General features: G+C 37.2%; 1 protein-coding gene across 1 annotated transcript in view; it reads left to right on the plus strand.

Annotated features, from left to right (window-relative positions):
* The window catches only part of roq (RING finger and CCCH-type zinc finger domain-containing protein roquin), a 711471-nt gene that overhangs the window by 425080 nt on the left and 258505 nt on the right, over nucleotides 1–27886 (plus strand). The window contains exons 14-17 of the mRNA XM_090390025.1: nucleotides 10363–10883; nucleotides 12798–13115; nucleotides 13247–13255; nucleotides 15521–15676. Of these exons, the coding sequence (XP_090246151.1) occupies nucleotides 10363–10883; nucleotides 12798–13115; nucleotides 13247–13255; nucleotides 15521–15676 (1004 nt within the window). The remainder of the gene's footprint in view (nucleotides 1–10362; nucleotides 10884–12797; nucleotides 13116–13246; nucleotides 13256–15520; nucleotides 15677–27886) is intronic.

Genomic DNA, 27886 nt, shown 5'->3' on the forward strand with positions numbered 1-27886 from the left:
TCAACATTTAGGCCTAAGTGGATGTCAGATGAAGTAATGAGACATATGGCAGAGAAGAAAAATGCATGGGATACATATAAATTAAGATGTGCACAGAAACCTATGATAGATATAAGCTGATCTGTAACCACGTTACAAAGAAGGTTAGGCAGACGAAGGCAGATTACGAGAAATCTTTGGCAAAGGATGCAAAGAAAAACAGAAAAGAGTTCTTTACTTATGTAAACTCTAGAAGTAAGGGGATGAATCAGATTGGTTCACTTGATATCGATGGTTCAACTGTTGATAATCCTGCTCAGGTAGCTAACAAACTAAATGAATATTTTGCATCATTCAGTGAGGGGAATGCCAGAGGTGTATTCAACTCAGTGCAGACGGGCTGCATGAGTAGCTCATGGTGTATTGTCAATGATATATAGGAATTTTTCTAGCAGAGATAAGGAGGTGATTATTCCCTTGTATAAGGCAATGGTCAGGCCACACCTAGAGTACTGTATACAGGTCTGGAGGCCTCATTTCAAGGAGGATGTAGAGCTGCTGGAACGAGTACAGAGAAGGGCAACAAGATTCGTGAATGGAACAAAGGGTTGTTCTTACGAAGAAAGCCTTAAGTTTTGTAAATTACAGTGTCTGGAGAGTAGGAACTGGTGAGGTGATCTCATAGTGGTGTATTAAACTGTTTGTTGTTGTTTGTTATTTGGTTTTTTAAGAGCATTAGCAATGAAGGCCATATTGCTCCGGGATATGCGGTGGTCATTCCCTAACCTTTCCGCATCCTCCGTATTTGGTGGTGACATGCTCAAACCCCCGTCTAATCAAGAAGCATGTGCTACACACTTCTGCTCCTTCCCACCCGGCTACGGAAGTGCCCAGGTGTATAAAGCCTTAAATTGTTTGACCATGCTCAATGCCCAGGGGATTCTTCCTCTTGCTCAGGATTATCACCTGAGAGGGCATAAATTCAGATTGAGGAAAGACAGATGTAGGATAGGTGTGCGGAAATTTGCCTTTAACCAGTGGGTAGTTGGTTGGTGCAACAGACTTCCATCCCTTGTTGTGGAAGTTGATAGCCTAAATAAATTTAAGGCTCAGCTGGACAGGTATTTCGAACGAACGGAGGGGTGAAATGGAAGTGTTTTTTTTTTTTTTTTTTGACTGATGGTGTTTAAGTTTGCTTTCTTGCATCGTATGCCTCTACTAATGCTAACCGAGATTCTGTCAGAAATAGTACATGGGGTTTTGCAGACTGCAAGTGGAAATGTACATTGTTGAGATTAGAATTGAGACTACGTATATTTGTGAAATGAACCAAGAAGAGTTTGGGAGGTTTAGATCTTTTCGCAGATAAGCTTACTCTATTAGTTTGACAATTCATTTTGTATTCAATAGTAAGGGAAAAGTGGGTGGGGGACACGCCATATGAAGTAATGATATTTTTGGATATGGCATACACATGATAAGAATATACCCAGATCCTTGACATAACATGGTCTCAATAATGCCACCTGCATACACACTACTCAGACTCCCTCCATTCACTATCTGGCAGAGTAGAGGTAGCATAGCAAGATTATACACTATCTGATCCAGAAGCCTCCTAAAGAGTTACCAATAGGTTCAGTCCGGTGTACTATCTAGCAGCCGGCCTGTGAACACTGTTTTAGAGCTGTACCCTCGAAATGTAAGGAAGATTGGATCTCGTCCTGATCTTCATCATAACCTCAAAAGTCATCAGTCATACTGCATGATAGAAAAGATGGTGTAGGGCTGACTGGAACTTAGTCTGGAGACCAAACATGGGTTCCACCACTTCAAAAGCGCCTCCATAGCCAGGTGGGAAGGAGCAGCAATGCGTAGCACACGCTTCTTGATCAGACCAGGGTTCGAGCCAGTGACCACCAAATATGGAGGATGCGGAAAGGTCAGGAAATGACCACCGCATATCCCCAGAGAAATATGGCCTTAGTTGCTAATGCTCCTAAAAACCAAATAACAAACAACAGTAAACCACCACTTCAAGCTTCCAATAAGCAAAGTGGTGGTATCGCAGCGGTTGATGAGAGTTATCTACCATCTAGTGGAAATAATGGGGATAATCATTGCTGAAGGTGGAAAATTTGTAATGCCATGAATGCCACATATGCCATAAATATATCAAAGACCTTCTAAATTCTATCTTGTGCCAAATAAACTCGCAGTGTGCAGCTGCTTGTTCTGCTACTGAGTGTGATCACTAGTTTAATATTTGTCTCTTTTTCAAGATTTGTCAATTAATTATTAATTGCCAAATTAATTATTTAATTTTACATTGACAAATAATTAATTATTTTTACTCTTTCTGCCAAAATTATAACACACATATGATCGATAATTTCAGTAACATCAGGATCCATAAACATTCTTACAACAGTTTACAAATTTTCCACCTTCAGCAATGATTATTCCCAAGTAGCATTTTCAGTAGTATCAGTAGACATTAAGAAAGTCACCATCCAAATGATTTTTTGATGTTTACCTTTTTAAAATAAATTACTGTTCATAACTTGTTTAAGCTTATATCATTGATATTTTATTTTTAAATTGGATATCTCAGAAATTTTAAGAGTCCAAAAGTTTAATTATGGTGTAATTGTTCATGAACCTCTAATCTCATTACTGAGGGTTTCTCAAAAGTTTATAAGTTAAAGAAAAATATAAAGCCTCACTAGTAGGTATGTGCTTTCCAAACCATGTGTTATAAACCTTTTCTTCTTCTTTTTATCTCAGACTATTAGGACAATAATTTGAGAACAGAATTATTTCTTTTGTTGTTCTCCACTCTGGTCCCCCCCCCCACACCCATAGATAACTATTCATTTGTTTGCTTTGCTTTTATTTTTTTTGGATTTATCATTCCCTTTGTTTTTCTTTTATTTGGATTTGTTTGTTTTTTCTTTCATATTTTGAATACAGTAAACCCCTGCTATTCGCGGGGGTTACGTTCCTGAGAAATGCCGCGAAATAAAGGGGTTCCGTTCCAAATTATGAAATATATAAAAAAAAATAGTCTAAAATTTTGTCTATGTATGTATTATATGTACCTTCATAATATGACAATGTACATAGACAGTACATAGTGAAATGCAAGCATATGGCATCGAAATGAAAATAAGAAACAATTTATTATTAAATGTAATATTTATTAGAAATTTCAAACAAATCTTTCAAACCAGCGCCTTTGCTAGCTAAAAAACATATCCCACCAGTGCTATCACCAGTTTCGCTAAAGTGTTGATAAAGGAGTTTTGCCTTTTCACGAATAATGAGTGAACTTAACAGAATTTTATTTTGAGTTCAGTCTTCTATCTACAGATTTAAAGCTTTTTCCATTTTTTCTAATTTAACATCACGAGTTACAGAGCAAATTTTTGAAGCAATTAGCGCATTTTCACGGAGACTACGGCGGATTTTTTTCTTCCGATTTTTTGATTGATCGTACTGTTGACTCATTGATTTTATAATGTTTTGCCACTGAAGAGACACTTTCACCACTAGAAATTTTGTCTAATAACTGAATTTTATTCACTAATGTCATCGCCTTCTTTGATCTTTTCACATTTCCCTTGTTATTCGTAACCAAATTTTTGTACAGGAAAAAAGAACTTGTCCACAGTAAAGGCACTTCTTCCGTTAACACACTCGAAAAGTCTGTTTTACACTGCAAAACAGTAGATTTATCACTTTTGTAAGCATATCAATTTATAAATTGATAAATTTATTCAATTTATAAGCATATAAATTAAAAGCAAACGACGTAACCTTCCATGACAAGCGCATAACACATACTGAACAAGGATTAGCGAGAAACATCCACGCTCGCGATTTTGTCACCCCCTTTCCCCCACCCACTGAGCGCTGTTTTGATCGGGAAAGATAATTTAAGCCACACCCATGTTTTTTTATGACGGAAAATGTTCATGGCTCTTTAAAATTCACATTTTTTTAGGTTTCATTTTATAATACAAAATTTTTAGAAATCTTCAAGTACCGTGTTAATAGACTAGAAAAGAATAGCAAAAGCTTAAAAAGCGGTACTCACCTTGAAATTAATCTGCGATGGTTTACTTAGGTAGCGTGGTTAATGTTTAAATTGAATTGTTAAATTGAAAAATTAAAAGGGAGGGAAGTAGGTAAAAGTTGACTGAGTTAAATGGGCGCAAGGAAACAGAAGTGTACACATCCAATCCTTGGTTGTCATCGAAATAAAAGAAAGAAGAATAATTAAAAACTATGTAAGTGAATCCGGTGAAGCCAATAGTCTTTACGAGGACTTTCGTTAGTTAAAGAACGTCTTCAGTTGACAGTGTGTGGGGAGAGAGCGCGCATGGTATTTTAAGAATAAAAAATTGCTTTTTTGACATGTGGGAACTTAAATCTCGAGAGGTTCCAAATTGGGGAAAGGTTGAAGGGGAGTTTAGAATTTAGAATTTTGAGGTTAGAGTGGTGCTTGTACCATTCGATAACTAGAGCTTCATATTGAAGTATTCTGTAGCTGGATTTTAGTTTAATGATGGAAATGGCACAATCGATGAGCGGGTTGTGGTTGTGAGTCTGGGCATGAGTTGTAAGTTCTGAGACAGATTGGTTAGACGTGAGACTATGGAAATGGTAGTATGCACGGGTGTTGGATGTTTTTGATGAGCCAAATTTGGTAGTGGTACTTCCGATATAACATGTGTTGCAGTTTGGTTGACAATTAATGAGGTATATAATATTATTAACGTCGTTTGTAGAATATTTGTATGTGTCTTTATAGGTGCTGAAGAAGGATCCTAATTTGTTGTAGGTGGAAAAAACAAGGGAGATACCAGTGTTGTTAAATAGGCGTTGGAACTGTCCTGCTAGTTCATTGTGGTAAGGGAGGACTATGCGGATGTTAGTTTTATTTTTGTCTTTGGTTGGGATGTTAGATTTAATTTTATTTTTAGCGTTAAGGATTGTATTTAAAATGAGTTGGTGGGGGTAACCTCTGGATATAAATTTGTCGGTAATATACTGTATTTCATTGTGAAGGTCGGTGGGTGAGGAACTGTACTTTAGTGCATTGTGAATTTGGTTATATAAAACTGCCTTTTTAGTGTTTAGTGGGTGAAGAAGCAAAATGTAAGTATTTACCGGTGTTTGTATTTTTCCTGAAAATTTTCATATTTAATTTTGTGCCTGTTATATAGATAGTGAGATTAAGGAAATTTATCTGATTGTTCTGTCCGATTTCAAGGGTGAATTTAAGTTTATCATGTACAGAGTTAAGTTTTACGAAGAGGTTATTAATAATGGATCTGTTGCCTACTACAAGAATGCCGTCGGCATAGCGCATGTATAATTTTAGTTCAGGGGGAAAGGGGTGTAGAATTTGGCTTTCAATGACGGCTAGGTAGATTTCGGACAATGGGGCCGAAATCCCTAGTCCTTGTAAGCCATATATTTGTTTGAAGATTTTTTCATTGAATCTAAAAAATCTTGCTTCTAATAGAAGGGTGGTGAGTTCAAGGATATGGTCTGTAGAAAGGGAGGTACGTTTTGTTAAGGTACCGTCTGTTTCTAAGAACTTAAGGCTTGTAAAGTAAATGGAATATGGACATTTGTGTAAAGAGAAGTAACGTTATAGGAAGCTAGGATGTTTGTACCGGATATTGTGATATTATTAATTTTTTGCAAAGCTTGATTGGTGTTATTGATCTTGAATGTGGAAAATTTAGTAAGGGGGGGGGGGTTATAATTTTGACCAGGAAGGAGGATAAATTAGCGAAAGCTGAATTGCTATATGATACAGTTGGTCTTAAAGGGTGGTCTGCTTTGTGTAATTTGATAATCCCAAACATGTGGGCGAGGATGTTATTGTGGATTCCAATTTGCTGTAGTGTGGAAAGGTTGATTTCCTTATTTTGCCTGAGTTTCCTGAGAATTATGTCGAGTTTATTTTTGAGTCTTACGATGTTATGGTTATTTATATTTATGTATGTGTTTGGGACTGCTAAGATGGATTCTAATTTTTCGGTGTAGGTGTCTTTATCTATTATAACAATCGTGTCACCTTTATCGGCTTTTTGAATAATAACGTTGGAAGTTTTACTGAGTTTGTGTAAATCCATAAGCTGTTGTTAAAAAAGAAATGACCCCTCATGACTGGATCGAGTTCACCAACAAAAACAATATACGTATTAATGCTACCAACCAAGAAATAATACAAAGACATAATAAAAAATGGAATTCCCTCATGACTCGTTCCCCCGCAAAAATCACCCTGTTAACCTCTCTTCCAGATCTTTTACACCCGCTGAACTTTCTGGCCTGGAATATGGCTTTAATTTTGCCATCAAAAATCAACGTTACCCTATAAAAGACTGCATTGTTGAACTCCAGTCCAAACTCGAACATCATCCCGATAAATGGCGTCTAATGCACCAAACAAATAGTATTATTAATACCAAACTTTCTTCCTGCTCTAATATAAAAAAACAACAGCTTATGGATTTACACAAACTCAGTAAAACTTCCAACGTTATTATTCAAAAAGCCGATAAAGGTGACACGATTGTTATAATAGATAAAGACACCTACACCGAAAAATTAGAATCCATCGTAGCAGACCCAAACACATACATAAATATAAATAACCATAACATCGTAAGACTCAAAAATAAACTCGACATAATTCTCAGGAAACTCAGGCAAAATAAGGAAATCAACCTTTCCACACTACAGCAAATTGGAATCCGCAATAACATCCTCCCCCACATGTTTGGGATTATCAAGTTACACAAAGCAATCCCACATGTTTGGTAATCCCACATGTTTGGGATTATCAAGTTACACAAAGCAGACCACCCTTTAAGACCAATTGTATCATATAGCAATTCAGCTTTCGCTAATTTATCCTCCTTCCTGGTCAAAATTATAACCCCCCTTACTAAATTTTCCACATTCAAGATCAATAACACCAATCAAGCTTTGCAAAAAGTTAATAATATCACAATATCCGGTACAAACATCCTAGCTTTCTATAACGTTACTTCTCTTTACACAAATGTCCATATTCCATTTACTTTACAAGCCTTACGCAAGTTCTTAGAAACAGACGATACCTTAACAAAACGTACCTCCCTTTCTATTAGAAGCAAGATTTTTTAGATTCAATGAAAAAATCTTCCAACAAATATATGGCTTACCAATGGGACTAGGGATTTCGGCCCCATTGTCCGAAATCTACCTAGCCGCCATTGAAAGCCAAATTCTACATCCCTTTCCCCCTGAACTAAAATTATACATGCGCTATGCCGACGACATTCTTTTAGTAGGCAACAGATCCATTATTAATAACTTCTTCGTAAAACTTAACTCTGTACATGATAGACTTAAATTCACCCTTGAAATCGGACAGAACAATCAGATAAATTTCCTTAATCTCACTATCTATATAACAGGCACAAAATTAAATACGAAAATTTTCAGGAAAAATACAAACACCGGTAAATACTTACATTTTGCTTCTCATCACCCTCTAAACACTAAAAAGGCAGTTTTATATAACCAAATTCACAATGCACTAAAGTACAGTTCCTCACCCACCGACCTTCACAATGAAATACAGTATATTACCGACAAATTTATATCCAGAGGTTACCCCCACCAACTCATTTTAAATACAATCCTTAACGCTAAAAATAAAATCAATCTAACATCCGAACCAAAGACAAAAATAAAACTAACATCCGCATAGTCCTCCCTTACCACAATGAACTAGCAGGACAGTTCCGACGCCTATTTAACAACACTGGTATCTCCCTTGTTTTTTCCACCTACAACAAATTAGGATCCTTCTTCAGCACCTATAAAGACACATACAAATATTCTACAAACGACGTTAATAATATTATATACCTCATTAATTGTCAACCAAACTGCAACACATGTTATATCGGAAGTACCACTACCAAATTTGGCTCATCAAAAACATCCAACACCCGTGCATACTACCATTTCCATAGTCTCACGTCTAACCAATCTGTCTCAGAACTTACAACTCATGCCCAGACTCACAATCACAACCCGCTCATCGATTCTGCCATTTCCATCATTAAACTAAAATCCAGCTACAGAATACTTCAATATGAAGCTCTAGTTATCGAATGGTACAAGCACCACTCTAACCTCAAAATTCTAAATTCTAAACTCCCCTTCAATCTTTCCCCAATTTGGAACCTCTCGAGATTAAAGTTCCCACATGTCAAAAAAGACATCACAAGAGTATAATTTTTTATTCTTAAAATACCATGCGCGTTCTCTCCCCACACACTGCCAACTGAAGACGTTCTTTAACTAACGAAATTCCTCGTAAAGACTATTGGCTTCACCGGATTCACTTACATAATTTTTAATTATTCTTTCTTTTATTTCGATGACAACCAAGGATTGGATGTGTACACTTCTGTTTCCTTGCGCCCATTTAACTCAGTCAACTTTTACCTACTTCCCTCCCTTTTAATTTTTCAATTTAAACATTAACCACGCTACCTAAGTAAACCATCGCAGATTAATTTCAAGGTGAGTATCGCTTTTTAAGCTTTCGCTATTCTTTTCTAGTTTCATTTTATATTAAATCAGCGACCACGAATACGCGAAACCGCGAATAGCGGGGGTTTACTGTAATTACTTGTATCTAATTATAAAAGTAATGCTTTACTGCTTTATAGGTGACTTTGCTAAAAGCGCATTCCCTCTGGTGGACCAGTTTCTGTGGATATGAAGTCAGGAGTAATTAAATCACACTGCTGAGCTAAAATTTTTTTTTGAAACATAAATGTGTTTTAAAAAAAATGACACGGACGGACTGCTACAGAGTTTACTGAGATATCTGCAGAAACAATGACCTACTGTCCTCTGACACCTAGAAAAGAAATGAAAGAACACTGGCCAAATACTGATCAGCGGAAATTGGGTGACATATTCCTTAGCCTCAAAACAAATAGGTTCATCTCTTTTGTCCCAAGGCCAAGGGTTTTGTTTATCCTAGTGGACCCCTTTTAGTGAGTGTTTCCCAGAGATCAGTTTGTGAGGCAGAACTGATGGGTGAGACTTCACATTTGAAGAGGCTCAGCCACCATAGGGCATAAATGTACCCTATTTAATTTATAACCAGTTTGTATTAGAATGGCTTCTAATACAAACTGTCACCCACCAGCATTGCACTTCTTCTGTTGAGCGTGGGATTTGTGCATTACAGCACTCACAGAGAATAATAGACACTGACCTGGCTCCTCATGCCTAGGTACGGGCACCTGGGCAGCAGCTGCCCAGGTTCTGGCTGCACCCTGGTGGCGAAGTGGCCTGACACTAACAGCACACCAAACAGGACACGCAGTAATTCTTTTATCAAGCCTGTTTCACAGAGATTTTATGCCATCACAGATGAACTAGGTGGAGATGGCCTTATGCCTAGGAGCCACCGTGATACAAGGACACACACAAAAAAAAAAAGAAACTGTACTCATGTGCATACTTTCTAAATCAAGATTCTACAAAACTTCTAGAAAGATTCTCTCAATCATGCCTTTACCCACTGTGCAGTTTGCCTTTATATTACTTTATAATATAAAGTAATTTAAAGTATAATTTACTTTATACTTTATAACGTAAATCAACAAATCAGAAGTATAATTTGGAATAAGCGGTATATTTACCATTGTAAAAGGAGATTGAGCTTTTCCTTCACTTCTAAAGGTAGGTGACATCATTACCCTGGTGCCTCCGTAGCCAGGTGGGAAGGAGCAGCAGTGCATAGCACACACTTCTTGATTAAACCGGGGTTCGAGCCCGTCACCACCAAATACGGATGATGCGGAAAGGTCAGGGAATGACCACCGCATAACCCGGAGCAATATGGCCTTAGTTGCTAATGCTCCTTAAAAAACCAAACAACAAACAAACAAACATCATTACCTAATTTTATGTCTATAATCTTACCATAAGTGATGGAATAACTATTAAGGTTTTAACTGTAAAATTATAATTTATTTATGGATTTTTTGTGATTTTATATGGATAACGTAAATCAGGTCCAGATTTTTTTTTTTTTTTTTTCATTTTTTGTCAAAATAGGGAAAAAAAAGTGTATGGTTTAGTAAATTGTAAAGTTTTCTGTTGATGGAGTTAAAATCTTGTTATTGATTTGTTTTTTCTGTGATGTGGTTAATTCTGATGTAGAGATATCTTTATGTTAAAAGGGAAATATGGTCTTATACTGTGTAAATGCTTTGATTGCAAATAGATAGTATACCTTGTACATGAATGTTTATCTTGTTTTTTTTTCTCCTCTGATCTTAGGTTCTTCTTCTTCGCGGCAACTTTCTGTTGGTTCGAGTCAAACGATACTGCATACCAATTCACATTTAACACGAAATACATCTCAGATATCTCTGCCTGGTGTTCCCACTGTTGTCCAGAATACAGCCCTTAATCCAGATAGTCCTGCTTTCCAGCCTTTGTCAGCAACAGCTTCTGCACAACTTTTGGCTCATCAGTCTGCCGCTTATCGACCTCTTGCTACTGCTACCCCACTTCTATGTCCTGAAGCATATTCCAGTGCTTCTGCAACTACCCCAATTTTAGGTGTAATTCCTGCTGCTATTATGTCCCCATCACAGCTGAATGCAGGCTGTTCAGCTTTATCAAAGCCTACCAGTGTGAGAATGGCATTAACTTCCTCAGTGCAAGATGCTGTTTATAGTGGTAGTGTGCCCACAGTTTCCTCATTCACACTGATGGCAAATACAAGTTCCGTGCATGATCAGCACACTCTTCCTTCATCTGTGTCATTAAGAATATCCAGCAATCAAGTTATACAGGTATTTTCTCATTTTTACCTTCATGTGTTCAAATCTTTTTCTTTATTATCTTTATTTGAGGTGTTTATTATCTTTTATTGTATATTTATCTTTGTTTATTATATACAGTAGAATTCATTATTACCTACTATGATAATTCAGGTCAAGAGATTTAAATTATCAGGATTTATAATAATGAAATCTGCTAAATAATATCAAACCATACTATTTTTCTTGGTATGTAAACTGTACTGTATCTGACTTTAATTAAGGCCATGTTTAACATTAATAAAAATTCCGTAATACAGTATTTTGCCTAGATTTTCTTTTATTTATAAGGATAATTGTGAGTAGAACTAGGCAAATCAATTCCTCCCACTGTTGTGGATCAGGTGACTTATCAAGTAGATCCATACACCCTCTTTATTTTAAGAATAATACCTTGATCTAGTGCTGCTTGTGCATTGTTCAATTATACAATGATCTAAAATCAATGAACTGTATTTTCTTTTTTCATGGAAGCTTTCCAGTGTGTAAGTTTTTTCATGTGGTTGTTTTATCAATAGTGGCAGGCTCTGTAGAGTTAGTTTCTACATCAAACTTTGTGCGGAATTGTTTTTAAATATTAATTTGTTTTTATTTTGATTGCCTAATATTAGAGTGAAATTATTCTCAGAAATTAAATCAGAATTCACAAAACAGAAGAAAAAAAAACTTGTCATTACTTTTTACTGCAGTAGTATATTCTACATCTATTTGTTTGTCACGTGATTTAATTTTGTCAACTTCTAGACATGGCAAATCGTGCTGCTCTCCGTAACAGACTCTGGCAACTCATGTTGCTATCTGTAATAAAAGAATTTTTGGCAATAATTTTTTTTGTAAAAATTAATAAAACTAGAAATATAGATAAGACATCTGGAATATTTTCAAGACAATTTGTACATAAGTGAATGCATTATGATAACCTTTTTAGAAATTACCATGAAACCATAAATATACATACAGCAATATAACACACCCTTAAAAAACATACACGTGGGCAGCACAAATATGTGCTGCCCATGTGTATGAGATAGCCCCCCTGAATCTCTCTGATTATGATAAAATCAACTATTTCTATTACCTGAAATCGAGAAGTAAGTATTCAATATATGAGAATCATTAGATTAACTCCTTTAGCAAGTGGGTTGTTAATTACTGGAATAAGTTAAGACTGAGAGTTTGGAAAATTCAAAGCTGGATTGATACCTATAGAAGGAGTGAAATAATTTTTTTTTCCTCACTGTGCAGTAAAAGCCTGTGATGAATTTAAAGATATGAAAACTTTTGTGAATTAAAAAGTAGATATTACTTTTAATTACATTTTAAAATTTTTTGAGTTTAATTTGACTTATTGGACCAATAAGCCTTGATTGTTATAGGGATCAAAAGGCTGCCTTGTTATTTCTCTTTCTCTCTCAACATAAACAGGAAAAAGTTTTCTAATCATTAGGCACAACTTCATACCCTGTTTATTTGGTTTCCTCAAGAGGTACATTTTGAAACTGCATCATGCACAAAACAGCACAAAATTTCATTGTTCTGTAATGAAATTCCAGTAACAAAGTGAACACATACAGTTTTGAGTACCATATGTGATGGATTGCTGAAAGTTTAATCATTTCTCTGCATTGAATTCTGGTGAATAGTCCCGGCAAACTAAAGCAATTTTCTCTTTAACCTGGGCAAAATTGCTTCAGAAGCATTCTAAAGAGTTTCCAGCTCAGGAATCATTGCTGAATAACATATCCAAAATTTGACGAAATCAAACCATGGGAACACCTCCAAAAATGTATTCCAAAATGGCGGACTGGCTGTTTCCTCCTAAATGTAAAAATAAACTAATTCACAGCTCTATAGCAAATATTTTTCATTACAGATCAATTTGTTCAGCTGCACCACAACTGTAGGTCAAGGTACCTTATTGACTTTCTCCACCATCTTGGTTACTGTTCATCGTATGCAGAAGTAACGCGATTCGAAAGAAATGCCATGGTATCAGGTGACTGTGGCTCTTTTAATTTTGCTGAAAACACTACACTGCTTCAAGCAGCAGATAACATCGATCATGTCTGCACTTTGGATGGGAAAAATACCTTTCGCAGAATGGCTATGATTGCTGCAATAACTCCAAAAATCAAGATCCATCCACTTATTCATAGGCGGAACCTTATTAATGTCACTTTCACCTATGAAAGTGACATTAATAAGGTTGCAACAGTTGACATTAGGGAATATATGAAATGCGAGAAGCATGCTGAGGGGCTTCTCGTTCAGCAAACTTCCAGTACCCACTGCCTCGATAAGTAGATTTAGTCTTCTATGGCAGATCTGTGCAGCAGAAAGATCAGGTTCAAGTTGGTCAGGAACAATGCAAGCAATTCACTGTGGATCAACTGTTTCACATCCAGGTGTGGCATCAGTCACGTTCCTTCCCATTATAGATATGGCGGCAAGTGACATGACCTGCATATTCTCGACTCTACGATATCTGAGCAAGGTAGCACACGATCAAAACGTCCCATGTATTACCTTTGATCAGCCTTTATTTTGGAAAGCTTCCCGAATCATCAATGAACAAAGAGACCTGCAAGAGATTGTTTTAATGCTGGGAACATTTCACACTCTGACTAATCTTTTGGGCACAATTGGTACTCTGATGAATGATTCAGGATTGTCTGAAGTACTTCAAGAAATCTACAGACCAAATGCTGTGCCACATATGATGGCTGGAAAAGTTGTTTCCAGAGCGATTCGAGGTCATATGATAGTAGATGCAGCTCTTAGTACTTTACTGGTCACACAGGTTTTCCCTCACCACACACTATTCACATATCTCAAGAACAAAGAGATCATGGAATTCATAAGATGAACAAAGGAAATCACTTAGGCGTGGGTAGGCAATCTTTCCTCATGCTGATGAGTGTATATTGAAGTGGAACAACAGTACTTTGGAAACTTTACTTTGCAGTATAAACAGAGTTATATCTAGATTAGTTACTGTGCTATACTTAAAAGCAGTAGGGAAAACATAGAAATGTCAAATGTTTGCTTGTACAAAAAAAAAGGAATTTTTTCGAAATGGAACAGACAGCAATATGCAATAGAAGGTAGGCATTACATAACTAATTTTCCAATAGTGATCACATTTGCAAAATTCATATTGCAGATAGTTTTCAGAGGTAAATTCCGTTGACTGCTTAGTAAAAATCAGATAATTCAAAGTAATTTTGATGCCCTCTTCAATTTTGAATTATCAAGCTCTACTGCACATAAATTTAATTAAGAAATGAATTTTAGCCTTTGTATATTGTTTCAGTTTTCATTTGTAACAATCAAATTTTAAAAGAATTATGGTATACATCTGTATACCATGATTACATGGATTTAACCCCCTTCCCCATTTATCTAAAAGTTAGAATTAACAGTGTTGTTTAGTAACAATGTAAGCATCAAGTTTATTACTGAAATTTGATTAACATCAAATTTTAGTAATAAACTTGATGCTTACATTGGAGATATGTAACAAAATGAAAGGGAGCTTATCCCATACCCCAGAAAGGCACAGTAAAATATACCTCTTAACTTGTAGATCTCAGTTCCCTGAGATCTACAAGTTAAAAGAAAACAATATATATTTTAGTCCAATGACACTTTATCAATTCCACTTGATGTTTCTGAAATCATACACTACCCTTCTCCTTGCTTAAACTTATCATAGGGTAAGTGGTACCATACTATCTGTGTTTGGTTTCATCTTAATTTCTAAATTAGTATCAGCATTAGCAAATGATGCAAGCAAGTAAAGCTTATACAGTTATTAGCCAATAAAAAAAAAAAGAAAAAAAGTAAATAAAAAACTTTCTAAATCCCTGATCATCCCTTCTAATAATTTTTTCAATTTATTGTTTAGTGTTTGTTTATTGTTTTAGTGTGTAATTGATTAGTGTTTAGCCTTGCATTGTTTAATGCTATTCCTCGAACAGGTTAATGTACACGAGCATAACTGTGATAATGATGCCATGCTAATTTAAATAAATCTTGGTTTTCACTTTTTTAACATAAAAATAAAGATGGAAAAATATGAATTATTCTAAATTTGGATAAATTGAAGCATCCATTTTGATAGTTCTAACAAACTTGATTGAATTATAATTCAATACATCGAGTATGAGCAGTAACTAAGTATTTAATAAATTGTTAACGGAAGCGTTCGAGATAATAAATCCCTTCCTCAGCCATAGGAGTAAAATATAAATATAAATATCATTCCATTCTTAACATTTTATATTTTATACATACATAAATATTTCACATTTATGTATGTATGTACTCCTACAGATGAGGAGGAGATTCGTTATCTTGAAAGCTTCCGTTAATAATTTTTTAAACACTTAGTTACTGCTCGTACTGAATTATTATTTCTTATCCATGGAACCCAGTGCCACAGGCCTCTTCTATTTTTTGATTGAACTGTTTTACTATACTCATTTTTTAGTCAAGAGATGTAGAAAATTATTAATCATAATAACAATATATTCATTCTTTAAACAATTTTTTTGAATGTACGTTTGACACAGATATCTGTAATATAACATTTCTCTTCTGGAATATAGAATCTGGCATCACAGAGTCTTGCTTCACTTCAACAACGTAAGAAAGAGATACTAGCCCAGCTAGATAGAACAAGATTAAGTAATGATTCAAATAATTTGCCTGTTGCAACATCTTATTTAAATGACAATGGAACTCATGTGTCTAAAACATTAAGCGTAAGTGTTATGTAATGTTTTCCCTACATAACCTTTAGTTATCAGTTTATTGTGAATATTTTATTTTTTATTATCATTAAAATTTATTACCAGTATGGCACTTTCACTTGGAGATTTAACTCAGTGCAAGTGACAGTAGCCTTTCTGAGAAGCTGTTGAATTCTTATGATAATGTGAAACCCACACAATTAAGAATTAACAAAATCCATCAGATTTCTGTTTTCACAAAAATTGTAAAGCCCTATTTGCTTTAAAGAGGATGGTTATCAGTAGTCATTCTTCAGAGTGGGTTATACTATGTAGCTAGAGGTGCACTGTTGGGATTCCCTTTTGTATCTTCCTTAATATGATACTAGTGAGGGTATACAGGCTATCAAAGTCTGCTAATGATTTAAAGTGGATAGGATGGTGAATAATCAGCACCAAACTATGCTGACTCAAAATGAATTAGATTGGTTACAGATATATTTGGATGGCTGGCAACTGTAGTTTAATCATAAATATTATAAGGTATCGCAATTGAGAGAAAGAAATCCAAGGGTGGTGACTTATAGACTATGAAACAAGGAATTAAAAGTGGTTCAGAATGAGCAGGATTTAGGATTTTTGATAAAAGCAGACATGAAGTTTTCCTTGCATTGTAAGCAATAACAGCCTCTGTCCACCCACTCAGGCTGTACTGTCAGTTATCTGAAGGCCCTTTCTTAATGGGGAGAAAGTAATAGTAATAGTATTCGCCACATAGTGCAAGGAAGCCACAGGATTTTCCTGCTCGGGCAGGGAAAAAAAAACAAGTAGATAAGCTAATACAAATTATATGCTTTCTTCCTCACACAGATACCTAATCCAGTTGACCTTTTAATTTATTCAAACTGTCAGCCTCAACTACTTGCTAGGGCAACTTGTTCCAGCAACCAACGACTGGTGGGTTAAAGAAAAATTCCTATGATCTAATTTAAATCTCAACCCCTGTGATTTGTATTTCTGACCCTTAGTTCTGGAATTCTTTTTATACAGTGGTAATTCCACCTTCATATATTTTACTAATCCCTCTCAGAGCCTTATAAAACTCAATCAGGTCACCTCTGAGGTGCCTGGTTGCCAAGCTCTGTAGCCCACACAATTGGAGTCTTTCCTCATATGGGCGTTCTTCTGCCGATCTCACCATCCGAGTTGCTTGTCTTTGAACCTTTTCAAAAAGCTTGTTGTCTTTATTCAGATGTGGCCTCCATACTTGAACACAGTATTCCAATTGTGGTCTTACAATTGCCTTATACAGTGAGATTATGACATGCCTATCTTTACAGGATAACATTCAATAAATCATTGATAGGACACCATGGGCTTTCCTGGCTGCTTGTTTACACTGTTCAGAAAACTTCATATCTGCTTGTATTGTAACCCACAGATCTCTTTTCTTCTCCACTGTATTTAATTCAACCCTACTAAGTGTATAATTTATTTGTGGATTGCTATTCTCCAAGTGCAAGGCCTTGCATTTCGCAGCATTAAAACATAGCTGCCACTTCTCTGACCATTTTTGAAGTCTGTTCAAGTCATCCTGAAGGCATGCTGCTTGACAATGATCATTAACGATTCTGCCAGTCTTTACATCATCTGCAAATTTTGACATCACACCTTCTACCCCTTTGTCGATGTCATTTATAAAAATGAGAAACAATAGTAGTTCAAGAACTGAACCTTGAGGGACCCCACTCCTGACTTTACATCAATTTGAAGAATATTCATTAATCGCAACCCTCTGCCTTCTGCCCTGCAGCCACCCAGCAATCCATCTTAGAATCTTATCAGTAATCCTAACCTGTTCAAGCCTATACAGTAATCTCTTATGAGGGACCAAGTCAACTGCCTTGCTAAAATCCAATGTCAAAATTGTTCCCTAAATCCAGCTAATGATATTCACCCTTAACAAAGCCATATTGCATGTCTTTCAGAATACCATATCTGTCTAAATGTTTCTGTATTGCAATTGTTACCGCTAAGATTTTTCCTACCACTGAAGTCAGACTAACCGGTCTGTAGTTACCAGCTTCACTCTTAGAACCACGTTTATGTATTGGCAATACATTGGCTCTTCTCAAATCTAAAGGAATCTCCCCGATTGCAAAGATGCCTCATAATTAACCTCAATGATTCAATTCACTCCCATGCGCTCTCCCTCAAAACTACAGGGTATATGCCATCACCCTTGGAATCCTTACTTGCCTTTATGCTCAAAGGTTTTTCTCATAAACAGTCATCTGTAATTATGGCATCAGTAATTTCATATGGCTCAGCCTCTTCTGAGCATGAAGGGTCTTTCATCACTAAAGACCGATGCAAAGTACCTATTCAATTCATCCGCAACATCAGCTGGGGTTATGTAAGACTCCCACACCCAGTGCACAAGGATCTGATCTGATTAGCATTCTTCTTTGTTGTATTCACATACATGAAAAATTCCTTGTCCCCATTCTTTACTCTCTTAGCCAATGCTTTCCCATATGCAGCCCTGGCCTCCCTGACCTTATTTGTGGTACTATTGCAGATCAACTTTACCTGTTGTAGGCTTCGGTATTCTTCATTGCTCTGTAACCATCCTGTGCTATCCTTTTCTGCTGTTTGACTAGCCAGCTCTGCAGTCATCCATTTAGGCATCCCCCTCCTACAATATTTTCTTACAGGTATAAATTTGTTCATGGCCACTGTAATTTTTGCTTTAACAGTACTCCATAATTTAAAAGTATTGACCATCTCTCAGCAATCTATCCAATTTACAGATGTCATATATATCACCTTAAACTGTCACAGTCCCCTCTTCTGAAGTTAAAACCCACGCCTTTACCTTTAACCTGCAAAATAATTCTTTATCTTCCAACTTATGATTACATGATCACTTCTTGACAATAGTTCCTGTATTTTAGGCCCTGTGATGTCATCTGATTCATTAGTAATGATTAGGTCAAGAATATTCTCACACCTAGTGCTTTCTCTAACTTGTGGTACAAATAATAATCATCTAGTTTATATAAAAAAGTTTTCCTCCACGGTGAGTTTCCCTCCCGCCTATTATAATCAATCTGATGCAGACTAAAGTCAACCATAAAAACACATTCACGCTTGCTTGCCCATTCCATATACATGTAAAGACTTCTGTCATATTCTTCACAGTATTCTGATCTGTAGATTACTCCCACTCTCATTGTTCCTTTGCTTCCAACTAACTCACACCACACAGATTCTATGGGGGTTGCCTGAACATCACAGTCTGATGTACAGGCCTTCTCATGGCCCTCTTCTGCTGTGGCGTTTTCAGTAGGGTTTCTTCTTCCCGTAGCCAGTCTCGGATTGTTTTCTCAGTTGGAGGAGGACCAAACTTACTTTCAGCAACACGATTTTCCTTCACTTTTGCAAACTGGATCACTTTTAACTTGAATTCAGCACTGTACGAAAATCTTTTCTGAGCCATTTCTGGGCAGAATGTGGCAAAACGTAACCTAATATACCGGTAACAAGTGCAAAACAATGAGCGCAAAGACAACAAGTGCGAAAAAGTGGGAAATGCAAGTAAAAAAATCTATAACCACTGTATTAAGACGCACCCAGTATTTAGACCCCAAATTTTTCGAAAAAAGGTGCGTCTTATACATGGGGAAATATGGTACTTCGGTCACCACAAAGCATTAAGTTTGTGGTTTTTGATGTTTTCATTTGCCATTTTAACAACAACATTCTACCCTTATCAATTGCTCTGTTTCTATACAGCTAACAAGACACGGACTGTGTTACTGGCCGTGAAAAAAACTTTATAACCATTTTATATGTACTGTATCTGTTCTGTTTTTGTTTGTGTTGGAAAAATTTGTAGCAAAGTTAATTGAAGGAGTAATTTGGAAAAAGAGAGTGAGAAATGAAACAAAAAAATTCAATGAATCACAGAGATTTTCATTTGCTTTATTGGCAGAAAAAGTTCTGCAGCTCTGAACAAACATCATGTACCATTCTATGATTCTACATTTTTAAGTTTCTCAGAACATTAAAAAATTTACTCATTGCCACCATTTTTTTTCCAACTTGTGATAGAATGGCTGAAGAGGTAAGTAAATTTATTATTCCAGTCTTTATTAGTTTCCAGTTTTTGTTCACAAATTGTGAATTCATAATTTGTGAATGTGGGCCATTCACAAATTATGAATGATCCATGACGTCCAGTTTTGATACTAATATATGTTACTCATTTATTAATTTATTTTGCTATTCTTTGCGTTCTGTTGCAATTTGACAGAACGATTTGTAATTTTATTACTCTGGTGTCAGTATTTTTTTTTATTATTATTTTTTGTTTTTATTGAAAATTTGTAGAAGGATCAAAGAAAGATATATACTATGAATTTCAAAAATTTATTTTTCCTGTTCGCACTTTTTTTTTTGCGCTAAGTGAACAATGAATGCGCACCTCTGAATAAAGAAGTAGGCATTGATTTCCTTTGTGCGCAATGCAATGCCAACTTTGAAGTGATTCTGTAATAACTGATTTTATTATTAAATGTAAGTGAATTTATTATTCCAGTTTTCTTAAGTTTACATTATGGTTCATTCACAAATTATGAATGGTCCATGATGTCGTCAAACGTTGTATAGTTTGTAATAATAATATTATATTGTTATTATTATTGTTGCCTTTATATTATTTCTCCATGATTGGGAGATTCCACTCCATGACGGGTACTGCTTCCAAGTACACAGGGCGGTTGTAATGTCTGGTTAGTGTAGGTCGAGGAACTCTCTGACGATCCTACAGGTGTTCAGGATTACAACTTTCTGGAGTTCCTTGTAGGTGTTCTCTGGGAGACCTATTGCTGCTAGGCTGCTATGTAGGGTCTTTGGCACCATATCGGTGGTTGACACGATGATCGGGATGTTCGTTACTTCTTGCATATGCCACATCTCCTTGACCTCATGTCTCAGGTTTGTGTACTTCCTAATTTTTTCCTCATGGGTTTTCTGGACATTGCTAGTGTTGGGCACCGGTATGTCAATCAGGTAGGTAACCTTTTCCATCTTGTCCACAAGGGTTATGTCCGATCTGTTGTGTGGGATGGTCTTATTCGTTATTATGGCATGGTCCCAGTACAGCTTATGGGTTGGGGGTCTCTAGTACTGTCTGGGAGTTCATACTTGTAGTATGGTACACTTATTCTGGTCAACTGACATTTCCTCACTAGCTTCTGATGTATTATCCTGGCTACGTAGTCTTATCTACGAGCGTACTCACTCTGGGTGATCACCTTGCATCCCCCTGTGATGTGTTGGATCATTTCTGAGGCCAGTTGGCATTGTTGACATGTGTCCTCTGACATTCCGGGCTCCTTTGTGATGTATTTTATATAGTTTCTGGTGTTGATTACCTGGTCTAATATGGCCAGCATGACTCATTCAGCCTTGTGGAAGAGCTTCCCACTCGTGGGCCATGCATTGGAAGCAATGTTATTGGTCATTGTTGTGTCTACCATGGAGCGTCTTCTTTGCCCATCTTTCTAGCTTCGTTTCTTGTGCTGCCTGGGCGGGAGGGAGCTCTTTGCTTAGGTTGAGTGGGGTATACCACTTATCTGTCTTCCTTATGGCCTGGTGGAGTGGTGATGTGTTGTTCTCAAAGTAATCCTTCCGGTTAACTATCGCTATTTTCTGTTGCTCTGTCAGGCCCCCTTCCTCCTTCTTTCTGAGCTATTGTTAGTCTCTCCACTGCTGACTTCGGGTGGTGTTGACAGCTCTTGGTCATCATTGTCCTTGTCTTTTGCATGATATCCTCTAGCTCGGTGTTAGTCTAATCTATGACCCCAAAGGAGTATATCAGTACTGGAGCTGCATGGGTGTTTATGGCTTTAACTGTGTTCCCTCCGTTTAGTTTTGATTTCAGTGGGCTTCCGAGTCTCTGATGATATTTTTCGGTCAGGCACTTCTTGATTTCCTTTGCTTTAACTGCTGAGCCTCCATCATCCCTAGGTATTTGTAGGTCTCTCCTTCTATCATAGCTTCGATTTCTTTACCAGTCAGCATCTGGGAGTTTTGGCCGACTAATTTTCAATGGTTCAGTGGGTGGGTCGTGCATTTGTCTAGGCCAAATTCCATCCTGAACCTTGCTGAATTCTTCAATTGTTATTTTAGTTTTTTTAGGAGCATTAGCAACTAAGGCCATATTACTCTGGGGATATGCAGTGGTCATTCCCTGACCTTTCCGCATCCTCCATATTTAGTGGTCACGCACTCGAACCCCGGTCTAATCAAGAAGCGTGTGCTATGCACTGTCGCTCCTGCTCACCTGGCTACGGAGGCACCTAATTCTTCAGTGATCTGGAGTAGTCGTTGGAGTTGCTTCTCGGTTGCCTCGTAGATCTTGATGTCATCCATGTACATCAGATGGGTGAGGATGTACAGGTTCTTTCTTCCTTCTTTGAGGTTATATCCATACTTGCTGCCATTAAGCATAGCGCATAGTGGGTTCAGTGCTAGACAGAACCACAGTGGGCTCAGAGCATCTCCCTGAAAGATTCCTCTTCTGATGGGGATTGATCTGGTTGTGATGTTCTCGACCTTAATGGTGGTACACCATTTTGCCATTGTTGCTCCTAGGAAGTTTGTCGCTATCGGATTGACCTTGTAGATCTTCAGGATCTCTATTAGCCAGCAATTAGGTACGGAGTCAAAGGCCTTGTGGTAATCGATTTTATAGGTTGTGATGCTTCTTGTAGGCTTGCTCTATAACTTCCGCATCTATGGTTAATTGCTCCTTTCATCCTTTACTTCTCCGCTTGCATCCTTTCTGCTGTTCGACCATTATGTTCTGGCTCTCTAAGTGGTCTGATATCTTCTTTTTGTTTATGCAGCTGGTCAGATCTTGTACATCATTGGGAGGCAGATGATTGGCCTGTATTTTGCCGAGTTTCTCGTATCTTCATCTTTAGGCTTCAGATATGTGACTCCTTCAGTGTGAAACTTTGGGATTGTCTCCGGGGTGCCTAATCATTCGAGTGAACTGCTCTGCTAGGTGCCTGTGTGTGTAGGTGAGCACACACAAGCACCTAGCAGAGCAGTTCACTCGAATGATTAGGTGCTTGTGTGTGTAGGTGAGCTTCTTGTACCAGTAGTTGTAGATGTTATCAGTTCCTGGGGTTCGCCAGTTGTCGGTGTTCCTTATCAACTGTTTTACTTCTTCTCGAATCTCTCTTGTCTCTTGTACGTCCTTGGTTTTCTTCCATTATACTTCTATCCATTGGGCTTGGCTGTTAGGTCTTACTTCACTGCTCCAGATATTTCCCCAGAACTCCTCGATCGTATTCTTCTCGGGTGGTCCGTTTCCTGCTTTCTCATCTTCTTCCAGTTTCCTGTAGAAGGCTCCTTGATCCTCATCGAAGATTTGGTTGTTTATTTTCCTTTGAGGGCCTCTCTTTGTATCGGCTTAGTCTCTTGCTGAGTGCGAGGAGGTTTCTGCTTCAGTGTGTCAAAGTATTCTCCTATTCTCTGATTTTTATTTGCTGTGGGCACTGTCTCTCTTGAGTATGCTCTTCACCTTTTCAATCAATTTCTTACTTCTATTACCCTGTTGGTACTGGGTCAGCTGTCCTATCTTGACTCTTAATTCTTCTATCTTTTGCTGAAGTCTTCTTTCCCAAGCTGGGTGTTCCTTCTGTTTTCGGTTCTTCTGCTGTCGGTCTCTCGTTTCTTTTCCAATAATCCTAGTCGCTGCTATAGCAGCACAGTATATGGCTGTGTGGATAGCCTCCAGCATTGCAGCATCATTGTCAAGGTAATGTGGCATTATTTGCCAATTGAGGTGGTCTGTTACTCTCCAGAGGATTTTATTTGGCCTCTGCTTAGGTATCACGTGGGTTTTTGTGGGATCCATTCCTTCGAATATATTATTATTATTAGTCATATGTTGCAAGGAAGCCTGAGGCTTATGCTGCACCAGTCAAAAAAAATTCCCAAAAGACACTGAGAGAGAGAGAATGAATCAGAAGTAGAAAGGAATCATCAAAAAAGAGAAGAATGACTCTTGGTGTGACAAGCCCATACTCACCAGATGTGAGCCCCCTGGGGTTAATATGTTACTCATTGCTGTAGATTTATTATTTTTTTTATCTATGCTTTGTCTGCACGGGTAGCACAGTAGTATTGCCACCATCCTTTCCCCACACTTGGTGGAAAAGGCCCGAGTTTGAATCCCATTGAAGGCGCGAGAAACTTTAATGGGTTTTTTTCACTCCGTGGCAGAATTAGTTGGTCTCAGGCATAGATAGCCGAGTTTATACCCCAGAAACTGGGATTTTTTCTTCCAGTAAACAGACAAATCGACCAGAGAACAATTTACACACAATTTACAGACAAAATAAATATATCGGTAGATGTAATCATTTACATCTACCCTAATATCATAATATATTTTTTTTACTATTCTTTGCATTTTGTTACAATTTGACAGAACAATGTGTAATTTTATTATTCTGTTATCATTATATCTTTTATTGAAAATTTGTTGGTGGATCATTTATAGATCGGAGAAAGATTTTAATACGAAAAATTATAATATGAATTTGCACCCAATCACTCTGAACTCTTCAACTTCCTTTCTCTGAAACTTTTGTGATCAATGGCTCGGGGACAATCAGTATAAAGACTGACTCTGCAAATTAGATGGTGATTATTTAAAATGTTTTTTGTATGTTTTTTGTACATGCATGCTTACAGCCAAATTAAGTGAAGTTGAAAGGCATCATAATTACAAATTAATCGCAATAAAGATGAAGAGCCCTTTAGTTTTCAGCATCAGAGAATATTGCCATTCAAGAAAATTGGCGATACAGAAGGTGCAAAGGCAGAAAGCAGCATAGCATTTTTCATAACTATGCTTTGGGTAATTGATCATTGGGTAGTTGTTCACAGCAGTGCACTGTGAAATGGGTAGTTGATCATTTTAGTGACATTTTTGAATTTCATTTTTCAGACAATAGGGTAAGTAAGGATTTCAAACTGCTAAGAACAAACTGTACTTCAATAATACACAATGCTGTAGCACCACATTTCGTAGATAATTTAAAACTGATTTAGGAAATAGAAACCTAAGTTTAATTATCGATGAAAGTAATAACACTAGTGTTATTAAAATGTTTGAATTGTAATATGGTACTTTTCGAATTTGACGAATCGATTTGTGGTAACTTTTCTTGACATAATTAAACTCAATGAATGCATTCCAGAAGAAATATATGAATCTTTGATATCATCGCTAAGAAATAATGGATTAAAGTTGCACTGACTTATTACACTTGTACTGACAATGATTTCATAATAGTTTAAATTAAGAAAGATGTATAAGAAATTAAAGGCTGAGATTTCCTGTCTGCTTCTTATCAAGTGTATATCATTCACTCCAACTAGCGGTGTCAATGAGTGTCTATCACGAAACAGATTTTCTTATTGTTCTCACAACCTGTTAAACAGGCTAAATATAAGAAGCTTTATAGTTTAATGAATGATGGAGTTCCACATTTGATCACTTATAAAGCACAAAGTACAGTTATTTTATAAATTTTGTTATTCTACAACAAGTAAAAAAAAGAATAAAAGCACACAAAGTGGCTTGATTGTATACTCAATATCGGCCATCAGGAACATGGCCAGATTAAAGTATTCCTGCACCCCCGGTCAGAAAGATTATTTCAGCTTTCTTTGTATATCCTAGAAATCTGGGTAAAGGCGCCGACTCTGAGCTATAATCAGCTTCTGAAAAACAAACTATTATTTTTAGACTACCCGAATTAATTAAATTCATGTTGTCTTGTGTCTGTTAACTGCATGTGTTCTATGGTCAATTTGTATGTTTTACTGGATGAAAAGCCCCAGATTCTGAGGGAAAAACCTTGCTAATACCCCCGAGACTGACTAACTCAGCCACGGAGTGAAAAAAACCCATTAAAGTTCCTCGTGTCATTGACGGGATTCGAACCTGGGCCTTTTCCACCCAGTGTGGGGAAAGGATGTTGACAATACCACTGTGCTACCCGTGCAGACACAGGGACTCCAGAAGCTGATTATAGTCTGTGCAGGTAGCACAGTGGTATCGTCACCATCCTTTCCCCAGACCGGTGGAAAAGGCCCAGGTTTGAATCCCGCTGATGACACAAGGAACTTTAATGGGGTTTTTTCACTCCCTCGTTGAGTTAGTCGGTCTCAGGCGTAGATTACAAGGTATTTTCCCCAGAAACTGGGGTTTTTCGACCAGCAACAACAGGCAAATCAACCAGTGAACACACGCAATTTACAGACACAAAAACACATGGGTAGATGCAATCAATTACGGGAGACCTTAATAAAATATTTTTTTTCTGGAACCCCTGTAAGAATGACAATCTGGGCAACTGCCCCATTAGCCCATTCCTTAATCCGGCACTGATCAGGAACACACATCCCGGACAATTAGATACGTCTCCAATGGAACGTTTTTGTCCTTAGGGGCCCATTGGCTAAATGACCAGAGGAACAATGGTACATGACACTACATGGCAGAAAAGTTCATTTGCCAGGGGCTAAAAGGAACCAACATGGAACAAAATATGTTTCCCTCTTTAGAACCGACAAGCAGTTGACCAGACACAGAACATGAGCATGACTCTTCCCAAGCAAAGAGGTAAAACAACATTTCCTCTGCAACCAAGTTTCCTGCATTCTTAATAATGCATTCATTATCAAAATAGCCTCTTTCTAATCCAGAAACACTTGGAAAGTATTGCAGGGTCTCCCAAGACGGTTAAGAGACTACAATCAGGGGACTTACTTGTAGAAACTGTCAACTACAGGCATTCTGAAAAACTCTTAAAATTGACAAACTTTGCTAAAATTCCAGTGAAGGTAACTCCCCATGCAACCCTAAATACATCTAAGGGTGTTATATCTAGTTGGGACCTTTTCAATGTGACAGAAGAAGAAATTAAAGAAGAGCTTCAGGAACAAAACGTAATTGCCGTCAAAAGAATTATGACTAAAAGGGACAATATACTCAGACCCACCAGAAATATCATTCTCATCTTTAACAGTCCAAATCTACCCTACTCAGTAAAAGCAGGTTATCTACATTGTCGCATTCGTCCTTATATTCCTAATCCGTTGAGATGCTATAAATGCCAAGAGTATGGCCAATCTCAAATGGCATGCAGAGGGAACCCAGCATGTCCCATCTGTGGATCCTTCGATCACAATCAGAATGACTGTTCGGCAAAAGAAATAACCTGTCCTAATTGCAAAGGTTACCATCCTGCTTACTGTAAAACATGTGAGAGGTGGAAAATGGAGAAAAAAATTGTAAAATATAAAGTTGAAAACAAAGTTATCAGGAAGCAAGAAAATTAATTGCACCCAGTATACCTAACCGTACCTATGCCAGTATTGCAAAAAAAATCAAACAATAGCCACACAAACTGATGTTACTGTTCCATCCAACATATCAATTTCCGACTGGGCTCGAGCTGTCATCTCTCTCAGCAGAAGTCCAATGCCCTGAAGCACTCAGACCTAGCAAGTAATACGCCTCTTATGATTCCAGCAAAATCTCCTCATCCGCCAGTGATTGCTACTACTCCAAATAATCCTAGTTCAACTTCAAAAAAGATTATTCAGGACACATCGATGGATGCACAGTACTCATCCAAACAGGAAGATCCGATTCTGGAAATATTTGTAGAAGAAAAAGATATGGACACAGGTTGCCCCACCTTTCCAAAAAGAGACAAATCAAAGCCAGAATGCTATAAGACAGCCACGTCAGGTACAGCTTCTTCTAAACTTAAATAATGCCTTATATTTTACAGTGGAATTGTAGAGGCTTTTGTAGCAACATCGATGACATTCAGTACTTAATTAAATGCTACTCTCCAGTGGTTTTCTGTCTGCAGGAAACATATTTAACTGCTTAAATTTCTGTTTCCATAAAAAACTACTCAATCTATTGAAGAGATTGGAACATCCAGCTCTGCTCATGGTGGTGTAGCTATTTCGATTAACTTAAAGATCCCTGCTAGCCAAATAATTCTCCAAACCCAAATTGAAGCCGTTGCTGTGCGTCTGATTACTCAAATTGCATTTACGCTAGTCTCAGTCTATCTCCCACCAAATTATACCTACTCTTATAAAGATCTCGAAGAACTTTTAATACAGCTA

The sequence above is a fragment of the Mastigoproctus giganteus genome, chromosome 2 (genome assembly GCF_048544385.1).
Source record: "Mastigoproctus giganteus isolate SK-2022 chromosome 2, ASM4854438v1, whole genome shotgun sequence".
Classification (NCBI taxonomy): Eukaryota; Metazoa; Arthropoda; class Arachnida; order Uropygi; family Thelyphonidae; genus Mastigoproctus; species Mastigoproctus giganteus.